At 42.5% G+C, this 14185-nt stretch overlaps 1 protein-coding gene across 3 annotated transcripts; it reads right to left on the bottom strand.

The window, feature by feature from the left end:
* Window positions 1-6714: 6714 nt before the first annotated feature.
* On the bottom strand, window positions 6715-12610 carry LOC142197567 (serine/threonine-protein kinase Sgk1). Of its 3 annotated transcripts, none has more exons than XM_075267954.1 (11): window positions 12523-12610; window positions 10289-10364; window positions 9982-10057; window positions 9648-9836; window positions 9385-9516; window positions 9062-9174; window positions 8805-8928; window positions 8626-8721; window positions 8381-8536; window positions 8185-8274; window positions 6715-7760 (listed from the first exon to the last, which is right to left on the bottom strand). In XM_075267954.1, the coding sequence occupies exons 2-11, from the start codon at window positions 10357-10359 to the stop codon at window positions 7593-7595; spliced, it is 1215 nt and encodes a 404-aa protein (XP_075124055.1). In that variant the 5' UTR covers window positions 10360-10364; window positions 12523-12610; the 3' UTR covers window positions 6715-7592. The 3 variants fall into 3 exon arrangements, with proteins under 3 accessions (XP_075124055.1, XP_075124054.1, XP_075124053.1); XM_075267953.1 differs by lacking the exon at window positions 12523-12610 and adding an exon at window positions 12222-12483; XM_075267952.1 differs by lacking the exon at window positions 12523-12610 and adding an exon at window positions 10468-10625.
* Window positions 12611-14185: the final 1575 nt, after the last annotated feature.

The raw sequence follows: 14185 nt of genomic DNA, 5'->3' as shown, positions 1-14185 counted from the left end.
AGTACAAGGGGAAGCGGGGCGGCAGTGAGCAGGTCCGGGTTGGTAAATAGGCCACTGCCTGCTGGTAGATACTCCAGCAGGCAGCGGCCTATTATAAACAAAAAAAAAGAGTTATTATACTTACCGACCGCGCGCTGCTGCTCCCGCTGCCGCATCCTCTTCTCTCACAGGATGTCTGTGTATCAGACTCTCCTTGCGCTGGTTGTGAGGGGGGAAAGAAAAAAACGCCCAGGCTGCCGCCCCCCCTGGACCGCCGCCCAAAGCGGGCGCTTCACATCGCCTCATTAGAGGTGCGGCCCTGTGCCTCCTCATAAATTAGACGCATCCACCAAAAGGCTGTGCACCTACTCTGGAATCTACGCCAAGTCGCCACTGGCATAGATGTCAGGCATCATTTACTTCAGAAAATAGGTGTAAATCATGAAAAACTATGTTACACCTATATTTTATCAAGAGTTCTCCTGAAAGATCTGAGCCAAAGCACTTGTGAATATAAATATAGTGAATATTACCAAGTGTTTGTGACCAGTGTGCTTTTTTCAATAAATTAAGGGTCAGTTCACATGGAGGAATTTGCCGTGGATTTGAGGGTGGATTTTGCCCCCTTAATCCGGAGCAGATTCCTCCCGGAATCCGCCTCCCATTGTTTTCAATGGGAGGCAGAGATCGCAGCAGGACATTGAAAAATGAAGCGTCCTGCATGATCGTGCCACAGATTCCTCTAGCAGAGTCCGCATCTTGAGACTCCCTCCTGATTAACTCCATTCATCCGGGCCTAGTCAGGAGAAGGATGCCACAATGGAATGATGATCTGTAGGGGCAGCACGGTGGCTCCGTGGTTAGCCTATAGTGTTGCAGTGCTGGAGTTCTGGGTTCAAATCCTGCCAAGGTCAACATCTGCAAGGGGTTTGTATGTTCTCCCTGTGTTTGCGTGGATTTCCTCTTGTATTCAAAAGACATACTGATAGGGAAAAATCTACATTGTGAGACCTATATGGGGCTCACAATCTACGTAAAAAAAAGGAATGGCAATCTTTTTCTAGTCGCGAACAATAACCCTAATGCAGGAATCATTAAAAGAAAATGTTTTTTTCTCTTATTGTAATATGTTTGCCTTCCTAAAGGTGTCACTGTAACATCACTTAAAAAAATCAAAAAATATAAATGGTTTTAGTAGAATACTTTTATTAATATTGTGTCAAAAATACACAATAATTCAGCATACCAGTATAAGGGGCACAGTAAACAATAGTAATACAGAATTATCAGTGTAAACATTAAACAACATTAAATGTGAGCTAAAGACCCTGCTTGCAATGCTTACCTTCTAACTGAATAGTGTATTAGGGTCCAATGTGACTATGAGGACAATGGATCTACTCACTGCAGACCACACTTTGTCATTTTAACTTGAACATGAAATCATTCACAAACATGAATTCTAAATTACAAAGAAATCAATTATTTTACATACAATGAAATTCCATTAACAGGGCATTTGATAATCCAAAAATCTATAAATCTGGCTGCAACATAATGGAGAAATTTCTAAGCCTGTTAGCAGAGAAATCCAACTACGAATTTCCTCTTACTAGAAGATCCATTAGCAGATGGTGTGTTCATATTGTGTGTTCAGGTTTCTTCTCTACCCCTACAATGGAGTTTTATATAGTTTTCTATGACCAAACAATAACCATATCAGATCTTACTGATGAAAAATTAAAGAAATTTTACTGTACTTGTTTCTCCTTAAATGTAGGTATGTGCATAGCCAAGTTACTAACACGGTCAGATCAAACATTAGATGGTATGAATCGCCTATAAATGTGAATAATGTCTTATTATCCAGGCAATCTGAGACTATTTAGGGACACACGGGTACTTTTCTCAATTCTCGCACCAGTTTTCACCACAGGAAAAAGATTAGTATTTGCCATGGATCACTGTGCAGTTAAAATGTCTTAACAGTCTCTAAAATAGCAATTTTGTTTTTGCCAAACCGTTCCCTACTCAACACGTGTATCTGTGGCTCACATGGAAAGAAATGTCCTCCCTCTAAATTCAGTACCAAATAATAATCTTGATACGATCTACATATGAATAATAATGACTTCATTTCTCCATTTATTGCATGTATAGGTAAAACATGACAGCAACGATTAATGTGAATAGGTCATGTGACAAAACTGTGACCGTGGTAAAGCTGGGAGGGGTTTGCTAAATGTATTCATCAGCTGCATTAAAAGGTGAATTAAATGAGCTGAATCATTTAAGTTTATCTCAATTTATTTGTATGTGATGTAGTTGCATCACCGGGCCTGCAGGTGTCACTGTTGTGTGTGTATATATACACTGCAGACAACATGGCCACAATTTCATTGAATGGACATGGACAGATAAGGTTATATCACTGGGAATGAATATCTGACAACTGCAATGCTACAGCATAGGTATTGGATTTTCAGATTTACCAGACACATTTGGTTCTACATACATGCAACCATGCTAAGCCACATTGGGAATGGTAAATAGAACCCAGTTCCATATGTATGTGTAGAAGGGTTTTATGAATAAACCCAAAGTCTTTGTGCAATAAGTAAAGGATTACAACCAATAAGTGTTGTAAGTATCACAACAAAAGGGAAGCTTCCCATTATACCATACTGTAGCTATAATACTGTTAAGGGTATTTTTACATGGAGGAATTCAGAGATGGAGGTGGATTCTTAATGAGAGGCAATAACAGACACTTTTCAGCACGCCACACATACAAGTGTCCTACTCCATCAGAGTCTGCAACTGATTCAGTGTGAAGTGGGTCCGACATGCAAACCTGCGGCAGAAGACCATAGCTCTGCTTCTACAGGGCCTGTATTTGGAGAGGAGTTTGAGGTAAAAGATCAAATCAAATTCCACTGTGTGAAAGGCCCATAGGAGGGTCTTGAAGATTGCCGCCATTGATGAGATGCAAAATAAACAACTTTTCCCTTATCCAGAATTCTTAGCTGCACATGCATGGTCTGAAATGTCACTGTAGCAGTCTCTCCCTCAAAAGACCTTATCCTTTCTGGAATTGTGACTATAGTCACCCTATCCATCTTTGCTACACATTATCATGGTAACACATGACTCCTGTCCCTTGTCCTGACTAAAATGGTAAAATTGCAGATGTCAAATACCTCCTGTTAGATTCAGATAAATAGGACTTGTACAGGCCATACTAGGTATAAAGGCTTAAGGCTTCACATCTGCATCTGTCTAATGCATATCTGTCAGGAATCTCAGATGAAAAAGTCCTAGAAGTCTGACTGTTTTGTCCAGCAATTGCAGGAGGGAAATTGTGTCTGCCATTAGAGACTGTTTTTAAGTTTCAACCAGAAGAACTAACCCGACATAGATGTAAAAATAGTTTAACATGTAAAACAAAACTGCAGCAAGCAATGAAGTTATGGACACACATGATATGCACAGCAACTGTCTACACACGCATCAATGGGGACATCCAGTTGTTTAAAATGGATCAGCAGTTCTTAGAATAGGCTATTAATATTGGATCAGTGGACATCCATCTATTAGCTATGCATAGTAATAGAACCTACTAAAGTTTTGTCCCATTGAATGGTAGAAATAGAATTCCTGGAAAACTCACTATTAAAAGTGCAGAGCTCTGTTTGATAAAGAACAAGAGCCATGGTTAGACCACTCCCAGGAGGACTTCCTCAGGTACAAAGAGGCAGTTCTCACATTTAAGAACGCACTCACCGCCGCCAAGCAGGTCTACTTCACCACACTCATATCCGCACTCTCTCGCAACCCCAAACAACTATTCTCCACCTTCAACTCCCTCCTCCGTCCTCCCGCCCCCCCTCCGACATCACTTATCTCAGCTGACGACTTCGCCTCCTACTTCAAAACTAAAATTGACACCATCAGAGACAGCCTCACCCTACTCCCCCGACAATCCATCCACCCAACTACTCGCTGCTCCCCATCCCTGACCTGTTTCTCCTCCATCACTGATGAAAAACTCTCCTCCCTAATCTCCAAATCCGACCTCACCTCCTGTGCGCTCGACCCGATTCAATCACATCTCATCCCCAAGCTCACTGAAGTTATCACTCCAGCCCTAATCCATCTCTTCAATCTATCCCTAACCAATGGATCCTTCCCCTCAGCCTTCAAACATGCCACTGTCACTCCTATACTTAAGAAACCGTCCCTGGACCCGTCCTCTCCTGCCAACTATCGTCCCATCTCACTGCTCCCGTACGCCTCAAAACTTCTTGAGCAGCATGTCCACTCCGAACTCTCCTCCTATCTCTCGTCCAACCTGCTCTTTGACAGACTTCAGTCTGGCTTCAGACCCCGACACTCTACTGAAACTGCCCTAACAAAAGTCACTAATGACCTGCTAACCGCCAAAGCCAAGCGCCATTACTCTGTCCTCCTCCTCCTCGACCTCTCCTCTGCCTTTGACACAGTTGACCACTCCCTCCTGTTAGAAATTCTCTCATCCCTTGGTATCTCAGACCTGGCCCATTCCTGGATCTCCTCATACCTCTCTGACCGCACATTCAGCATCTCCCACTCGCACACCACCTCCTCACCACGCCCTCTCTCTGTAGGTGTCCCCCAAGGCTCCGTCCTAGGACCCCTCCTGTTCTCCATCTACACCCTTGGCCTGGGCCAACTCATAGAATCTCATGGCTTTCAGTACCATTGCTATGCCGACGACACCCAAATATATATCTCTGGACCAGACGTTACCTCCCTGTTGGCCAGAGTTCCAGATTGTTTAGCGGCCGTAGCCTCCTTCCTCTCCTCCCGCTTTCTCAAACTCAACATGGAGAAAACAGAGTTTATCATCTTCAGCCCATCCTGTATGGCCCCTCCACCTGACCCATCTATTAAAGTTAATGGAACCCCACTTACCCCTGTCCCACAGGCCCGATGCCTTGGGGTAACCCTGGACTCCGACTTATCCTTCAAACCACATATTCAAACCCTCAACACCTCTTGTCGCCTCCAGCTCAAGAACATCCACCGAATCCGCTCCTTCCTCACCCCAGAAACTACCAAGATGCTCGTCCAGGCCCTCATAATCTCCCGCTTAGACTACTGCAACACCCTTCTGCATGGACTCCCGGCAAACACCCTCGCCCCCCTCCAGTCCACCTTAAACTGTGCTGCTCGCTTAATCCATCTCATCCCCCGATCTTCATCGGCTGCTCCCCTCTGCCAGTCCCTCCACTGGTTACCCATAGCCCAGCGAATTGAGTTCAAGCTACTAACGCTAACATACAAAGCCATCCACAACCTGTCCCCCTCCATATATCTCTGACCTCATCTCCCGCTACCTGCCCACACGTAACCTCAGATCCTCCAACGACCTCCTACTCCGCTCTGCCCTCATCCGCTCCTCACATAACCGCCTCCAAGACTTCTCCCGTGCATCCCCCATACTCTGGAACTCCTTACCACGCCACATAAGACTGACCCCCACAATCACAGGATTCAAGAAGGCCCTGAAGACTCACCTATTCAGGAAGGCCTACAACCTCCAATAACACTATCACCGCACCCCCATCTGTACAGTCTCCCCCTCTCATTCTGTCTCTACCCCCTTCCCTCATAGATTGTAAGCCCTCGCGGGTAGGGCCCTCTACCCCACTGTGCCAGCCGATCACTGTTAGTATGATATGTACCTGTATATTTTGTGAATTGTATGTAACCCCCAAATGTAAAGCACCATGGAATTAATGGTGCTATATAAATAAACAATAATAATAATAATAATAATAACGATCTAATGTCAATGAAGGATAGGCCACCAAGCTTAAACAACCAGATAACCCCTTTAATACAGGAGTTGCTACAATTTTAGCACAGGTGTATTATATTAAACCAAATGACCTGAAATAGTCAAAATGATAATCTAATAACACACCCTAACTTTGTATAGCATTGCACAAGTTGGACAGTCCAGCATGCTCACTACAATGTATTGTTGCAGCATGCAAATTACTGGGCAATACAGGATCTCTGGTGTCAGTGAATTAATACCTTATCAGACATGTGGATTGGTTGTCAAAGAAGATACGGGCACCGTTTCTGCCATGGTTGGTATAAAGGCACATGGACCCAGTACTACAGCAAGCAAGACATATAGGACTTTGACATTAACAAGATCAGTAGCCTGTTCGTTGGACCTACAGTGTGGCCAACATCACAGAAGCGGATGACTACTGTGGTACAATCCAGAAGTTCGGAGAGATTTACTCAGTACATAACTAGTTAGGTTGTAGATTTGTCACCCAAACATCTCAACTATAGTGAGTGGTCTATATAATACAAAACTGAAGAGGACCGCAAGAATCAGTTCACCGACTTCAGATGCAAACTTACAAGGCAGAGTCTTAAAGCCACAGTCTAACAAAGTAGAACACATCTAAGACTCTAGTTATTAGAAACTGTAGTAGGGCTTTAAACATGCTTCACATAAGAGTGGGACATAAAAGTGATAAAGCCACACTTGTAGGGAAAGTATGGTAACCAGACTCATCTGCTATGGATTTAGTACTTCTGCCTGCAAACCAGTCTTCTGTGAATCCATCATTTAACTAGGCACCAACCACTTTATTGCTAGATTACTTCTCTCTCTCTCTCTCTGAATAGCTTATTTTACTTTCTTTATGTCAGCTAAGAACAGAAGTGTTTGTGTTTTAAGATCTTTATTGCAAACCCTTGGGTTTGGTCACAAAAAAAGTACATTTCTCTTAATAATTACAGTACATTGGCATTAGGTCTGTCAGTTTAAATATACAGCTCTTGGTTATATACAATATACACAAAGATGGTCAGGAATGTCAAAAAATAAACATAAATAATGTATATTCAAACCACACAGTACAGCTCTGAACCACTAACTATGGGGCATTTTGGTCCATAAAACCGTTTCTAAAAATAGAAATCTGAATAGCAGCAAATGCTTTACTTCAAGCATTTAAAACAATGATCATTGCAAGCCCATGGCAATACACTTCATTAGTACTATCTAGACAAAAACAAGATTTACATAAATTTTAGCTTCCACATATGGAAGAAAAAAGGTACAATGCCCCAAAATTAGTGTCACATTAATGTGTGAAAAACCACAGTCATCCTGTGATAAGCATCACACTCATACCATTGTTCACTTGTAAAACCAGAGTTACCACCTAAGAACTTCCATCTCATGTGGACAATTCTCAAGCTACATGGGATCTCTGAATTGAGAAAGGCACGTTGCAAAAAACAAAACAAACCCTAAACAATGCTTCTTATAACTCCAGCTCTTCATTTTCCTGTGTTCTCAAGGTGCAGGACCAACCAAGACACTCATAAGACACCGACTCCTCATAACAGAGAGCCATGCCCTTAAAGTCACTAGTTCCTCTGCTGACTAAGCTCCACTGTGCGTTCTTCCAGAAAAACTGGTGGTGTTGAAATTAAGGCTGTGATGCCGTCATGAAGGATGTGCAATTTTCTTTTCTCTTGTCAAGGGAAAAAAAAAAACAAAGTGACTCAAAGTGATCACATGACGAGAATGTTCCTCAAAGGAAAGATTCCATAGGTGGGGCATAGGAGAAACCCATAAAAGCTTCTGCTGCCTCCTTAATGCTTGCTGTGATGAGGATACTGTCAGGTGACTGGCCTATGGAATTTGGAACTGGTTCTTCTGTGAATTCTGGATCAAAGTGTTGCAAGTCACTAGGGCCACTCTAAAAATCAATGATGGAGAAGAGATTAGAATTTTGAACAAGCAATTGAAGATCAGGGTACAGGAAATATTTTCTACGTTGCTAGAATCTTGTAAAGCAATAGCTGTAAATAAATGGCTAACTATGCAGACAAGATGACAGGCACATTACCAATGTCACATGATTGGTAGCTATCAATGCATGCTTGATTTATAGGTTTGTGCTTTATTAATTAACAAGCTACTGTATTATTGTAAAAAGAAAAAATAGTTATGTAAGGTTATCAAACCACTAATCACATTCTATTAATTTCACATTCCAACTAAGTGGCAACATGTATGGTCACCTTATAGGTACACAGGTAAATTCTTGTGTACCTTTTACAATTCATTCCCAATAAATAACCATATAAAAGTAAGGTGCTGTTGCAAGACCAGATACTTACCACATTTGGGTTAAAAGGAGGGGTAATCTTCTTATTGATGAGTTCATCCCAGTTAATTGGAGAGAAAAAGATGTGGTTCTTAATCTCCATCTGTTGGCAAAAGGAGGAACTGGATTAGACCAATCAAAAGTAATTAGACTAGTATGTTCTTTCAGTGACAAGGGAGTGTGGAAACTTATATTTAGAATCTACTTACAAAATCATTCTTAGCACCAAGTCTCTTGGTTCGGTCTTTCTGCAGAAGGCCCTCCAGAAGGTTTCTGGCTGAATTGGTTATGTTTGGTTTCAGCTGTAGTGGCTTGTTCAAGATGTTGTCATACATCTCTGCTGTGTTTCTGCTGTAGAATGGTGGCTGTGGAGAAGACACATTTAGGTTAGATGAATATCTAACATAATTAGACTACATTATGAGGTTATACTAGGAGTACATGCTCTACTTACCAAGCCATACAGCATCTCATAGAGAACAGCTCCTAGGCACCACCAGTCAACGGTCCTGTCATAAGGCTGTTTGTGAAGAACTTCTGGTGCAAGATACTGTAAAGAAGACAATATCAATTAAGTAACAGGGTAGCAGATATTTTATGCAATATTTGCAACCTAAAAGTAAGGATACATACCTCTGGTGTGCCACAGAACGTAGAAGTTGTGCCATTGGGCTCAATGTTTTCCTTGCAAAGTCCAAAATCAGTAAGTACAATATGACCCTGTGAATCCAGTAATATGTTCTCAGGCTTCAAGTCCCTGCACAAGAAAATGTACATTTATAAATATTTGTCAAGATATTACCATATGTACATGTAATACATGGGTTATACTAAATGGACCTGCATAATAACAGTCAATAGGGATTTACTATTTGCAATGTTGTATTTACCTGTAGACTATGTTCAGAGAATGCAAGTATCCCAGTGCACTGGCTATCTCAGCAGCATAAAACCGAGCTCGTGGTTCCAGGAAGCAACGTTCTCTTTGGAGATGATAGAATAGCTGTGAGAGAAATAGAAGCAATAATTAAACATCTGCACAAAACACAATTCACTAGCGGCGAGCTCAGCACATAAAACAATAGCTGGAAACTACTGGCTTGCCAACGACAGCTCGGACCTTGGCAGCCTTTAAGGATGTGCTAAATGTAGTAACTTTCCAACTCTTGACTATATATGTTCCCATAGTTTAAAAAAGGTGACTTTTGCTTACCTCTCCACCATTGATGTAGTCTAGAATGAAGTATAATCTACTGGCGGTCTGGAAAGAGAAGTGGAGCCCGACCAGGAATGGGTGTTTCACATTTTTCAACAGAACATTACGCTCTGACATGATGTGTTTCTCCTAAAATCAAGCAGAAATGGAGTGAATACCAACAAATGCCTTCAATGCCCATACTACTTCTCACCACACAGATGTCACAATAATCAGAGAGAGTCACAAAGTGGGAAGTAAATAATATTTAGTATAGTTACCTCTTTTTTCTTCAAGATTGCTTTTTTCTGTAGGACTTTAACTGCGTAGAATTTCTCATCAGCTTTGTGTCTTGCCAATAGCACTTTTCCAAAGCTACCCTTCCCAATGATTTTCAGAAACTGGAAGTCAGATGGCTTTGCATGAGGGTTGGATGAAGGGCCAAGGTTGATCTGTTGAGATGGACTGGGCTGCAAGAACGAAAGAAGTTGGTTACTGGAGGTGCACAACAGTAAGACATCAGAATCCCTAGATCTCTAAGAATCTGTATAATACATTAGCAATCTCTTGGTTAATGCATTAAGATAAGAATATCAATAAATGTACTTTGCTTACCGGTGGGGAGGAATTGCCATTCAGTAGTTCTGGTTCTTGGGGTTGTGAAATGTTCAAGATGGTCTGAACTTCAGGACTGGAAAGGAAAAATACAGGAATTACAGCAGCCATTGACCACTAGGGGGCAGATATGTGCAGCAGACTACTTTAGTATTAGCTGTTTCAGTACTTTGATGGAACTTTAAGCCTTTCCTCATGTTGGTACTTTGCAATATTGCATTATATGGATATATAATACACTAGCTACAGTCTTCTACCCCCACCAAGGCTATAGTTAAGTAGCAGATAGTAAGAGACCAGTACTTACTGCTTGCAGGAGTAGGAGTTGGTGGAGATCTTCTGAATAAAGTCATTCAGTCCCATTCTTCTCTGTTTCATAAAAGCTGCAAGATACAAAGAAAGATGTTCTTAGTACAGAGCACACAGGATCCATCCAGTGCAATAAATCCTCCATAGAGAAGCCATCCAATCCAGGACAACACTCACCGATGAGTATTGCCACTATGCCCCTCATTCTAGAGTAAGTTAAAGTATTAGGCGGAGAGCTCTCGGTCTGTACAGTCATAGTTGCTGTGAATGTAAATAATCCAAAGAGAAGAGAGCCCGTGTCTCCGAGGATGTCTAATACTTTCTGAGGCTCTCCGGGCAGAGCGGGGCTTTATATATGGGATGAGCCGGTGGGCGGAGCTTAGGCGCACAATGAAAGAAACTTGGCGCGCGTACAAAGCGCCCTGATCCAGCCGGGGTCAGTCAGCCGGCGCCTAGCCCTAGCTCCGCCCCTCGGCCGGCACTGACGTCACATGGGCAGGGGACTCTGTGGCTTCAGTGAGGAACTTTATGTACCGGGAAGGATCCGGGGCACTGGCAGCTGCCTGTGCAGTGTCCATAAGGAGCATGCACGGACTGTTACTAGAGCACACATTGGCTGTGCACACAATAGTGAAAGCACTGGCAACACGACATGGACACCTTATGACCCTAAGGGCAGAATGCCAGGGTCCGGCTATGGAAGCCCCCGGGAATACCAATAATACGTGTCCTCCTCCGTGCCCCTCTGTGGGGGAGACACTACACACTATTCTCTATCTGCCCCCACAAACATGCGGCTCACAGCAGGTGGTAGGAGGTAATGGCAGCCTGTGCTAGTGCAGCCCCCTCACACTACTCATCCCCCCTCACACTACTCATCTCCCTCACACAACTCATCCCCCCTCACAAGCCTCCTCCACACACATGACAAGCTGCAAAAGCCGTCCCTACTGGAGGTGTGTGCAGCTGGGAGCGGGAGCACAAGGCCGGGGGCTGCCATGCCGGCATCTTATTCATCAGGCAACTTCTAGTGCAGTCATTCAATCTGTACACTGCCAGCACATCGCTAAATCTGTACACGAACATATTACATGCGGTAACATTAACACATTCCATGCCGTGCTATAAAGTCTGCACAAAAACATCACTAAATCGGGAAACCTTAGATAGAACAATTGTGACTGCTTATTTACAACCGCACACTAAGCAGCTCGGTCATCACACCGCTAGGGGGCGCCGGAGAGTCGCACAATTAAACATACACAAACTCCAGGGCGGCTATGACTTTCATAGTTTTGGTCAGTGACTAAGTATCATTTACATTCCTGAGTGTAATTCAATGTAACTCTGCATAGATTTTGCTATTATATTGTACGAAGGGAAACAGTAGGTTTTGTCATGTCATCTGATACATTCACTGTGATATCTAAAAGGAAAATGTTTGTTTTGGTACCGTGTTAGCCAGTGGTTATAAAATATAAAAAACAAAAAAGTTTTTTTTGTTTTTTATATGTGATATCTAAATGAATTTACTAGAAAATAATCCCTGTACAGTAATATCATGTACAGTAGCACAGAAATATACTCTATCAGTATCTGCAAACATCACACAACAGACCCTTACAATACAGATTATAATCTCGTGTCCGATCTATCAGTGTCCATCTCCTCCCCCAACAATAAAAGTTTGCTGAATGCTTGTAGACAATGCTAATCCAATAAAGAGATTAGCACATCAGTATGTAGGTAGACAGGTACTTGCATCCTGGTCTGTGCATATATAATCCAACTCTCACTTGTGTACTAGTCCCCAGATCCATGGCCAGAATAACGGGCTCCACTCCCAGGAGCCAGAGGAAGGACACCCAGATGCCAGCCAGCACTATACAAGCACGATCGCCTGCTCAGAGGCTGGAGTCAGTATAACCTACCTTTTAGAGGCGACTTTTCTGATTTAGTTCTCATGTTGGATTGCAGCTATGAAGTGGCAGTCATATAATCCACAGCAAGGTCTCCTCACTCCTCCCCTAAAAGCACTGAATAAGATCCACAGAGAGGGGAAGGGAGCCTGAGCAGAGCAGTCTGCTTTATAGCACAGGGTAGATAAGTGTGCAGGGAGAGATTGGCTGCCTACTGCACCATCACAGTCCAAAAGTCACCAGAGCCCCAGCTGACCGGCTACACTCAGCTGCTCCTCTTCTCCTATGTCAAGATGAAGGAACTGACACTTACACTGCAGGAGGGAACGGAAAAGGGAAGAGCTGAGGGGTCGCCTGTCCTCTCCTCTGGAGACAGCACTGCAGCTATGTGGCGCCTGATGGTCACAGTCACTTGTGTCATCTGCATGAAAGTCAAGTTGTTGAGACTGGTTTTTCCTGCCGACCGGATACCTAGAGGGTGGAGCAGGCGCCCCCTGTTCAGCCCTGCCACCTACTAAGTATTTCCTCACAGGAAAAATACACTTCTCTGCCGTTTTTTTCCTCTTTCCTTCCTGTCAATGTAACCGTATGCAGTGACCCCTGCTATTAAAAGTTCCACAGTTTCAATAAATCTGAATGGAGTAGAAACCCACAATAGCATAAGAGAAATACTAGCACACTCAGCTTGTACACTGGAAATAAGAACAGCTGGAGAGATATGAATACAGAGAGTGACAGCTATGAGATGAATAGAAGAGTGAGATATGAGAAATACAAGATAGAAATAATTCTGGAAGATAAAGAGAGATACACAGAGAGAGGAGAGATACATGTTAGGTAGATAGATATTAAGTAGACAGATAGATAGATAGATGTGAGATACAATATATTGATGATAGATATGAGCTAGATAAATTAATGATTATATATAGAAAGAGGTAAATATGAAATATACAGAGAAATGATTATGAGATTAATGGACAGTTAGCTATATATGGGGTAAATGGAAGATTTGTATTAACTAGATAGAAAAATGCATAAGCAATACACCAAGAAAGAGATAAATACAAGATAAATGGAAGTTAGCTCTCTGTCCCTCTCTATACACTTACAACACTACTAGTACCCCCATAGTTACAAAAAAAGTGCGTTGTGTACCCTGTTCATACACATCCGCACAACTGTGAGCATGCTTGATGCTGCTCCAATTGAAATCTATAACTTGGACTCACACTCCCATATACTTTTTTTCCCACCTTGAACATTGATGGCATAGGATAATATTTGGAGAAGAAGTGGGGAACTCATTCTGTTGATCAGTGTGGGGTCACTCAATAGTGGGGGTTCTCATTGATTATATATTTAGCACTCATCCTATGGATAATTGAGAAGTTTATTTTGGTAGGAAACCTCTTAAATGTTTGATAAGGGGGGGGGGGGGAAGGGAAGCCATTATTATGTCAATTTAATGGGCATTATGTAATAGAACAGCCAGGAGAGGTTCTTAAAGGGATTTTCTGGGCTAAAAATAGTTATAACCTTTCCTTAGAATAGGTCATTAATATAAGATTGGTGGGGGTTTGACACTCAGCACCCCCACTGATCAGCTATTATCAGCAGCAGAACAGGAAGAACACAGATGTGTGCTATCTGTGGTGGTCAGATCAGGTTACTACAGTTCACTTGGAATGAGACCTAAACTGCAGTGAGTTTGCTCAGACACTACAGCACTGCCTTTTTCCTACTCCACTCTGTGTATCAGCTGCTGAGAACAGCTCATTGATGGGGGTGCTGGATGTTAAACCATCATCAATCTGCCCTAAAGATATACTCATACTATCATAAGATAGACCACATACTCTGGTTTCTCTTCAGACTGAATAAATCTTTCCCCCTTATAGATAGACCATCACCAATCTGATACTGATAACATACCCTAAAGATCACTTATCAATATTTTTAGCCTGGACAAAATC

The sequence above is a fragment of the Leptodactylus fuscus genome, chromosome 3 (assembly GCF_031893055.1).
Source record: "Leptodactylus fuscus isolate aLepFus1 chromosome 3, aLepFus1.hap2, whole genome shotgun sequence".
Classification (NCBI taxonomy): Eukaryota; Metazoa; Chordata; class Amphibia; order Anura; family Leptodactylidae; genus Leptodactylus; species Leptodactylus fuscus.
This window is presented reverse-complemented; position numbering and strand designations above follow the sequence as displayed.

Excerpts from the sequence above, each read along its gene's own strand:
- LOC142197567 (XM_075267952.1), bottom strand. The coding sequence starts at position 10,546 with ATGACTGTACAGACCGAGAGCTCTCCGCCTAATACTTTAACTTACTCT. Across the intron at positions 9,837-9,981 it reads ATGGCAATTCCTCCCCACCG|CCCAGTCCATCTCAACAGAT; the intron begins GTAAGCAAAGTA and ends TCGTTCTTGCAG. Across the intron at positions 7,761-8,184 it reads CTCCTTTTAACCCAAATGTG|AGTGGCCCTAGTGACTTGCA; the intron begins GTAAGTATCTGG and ends ATTGATTTTTAG.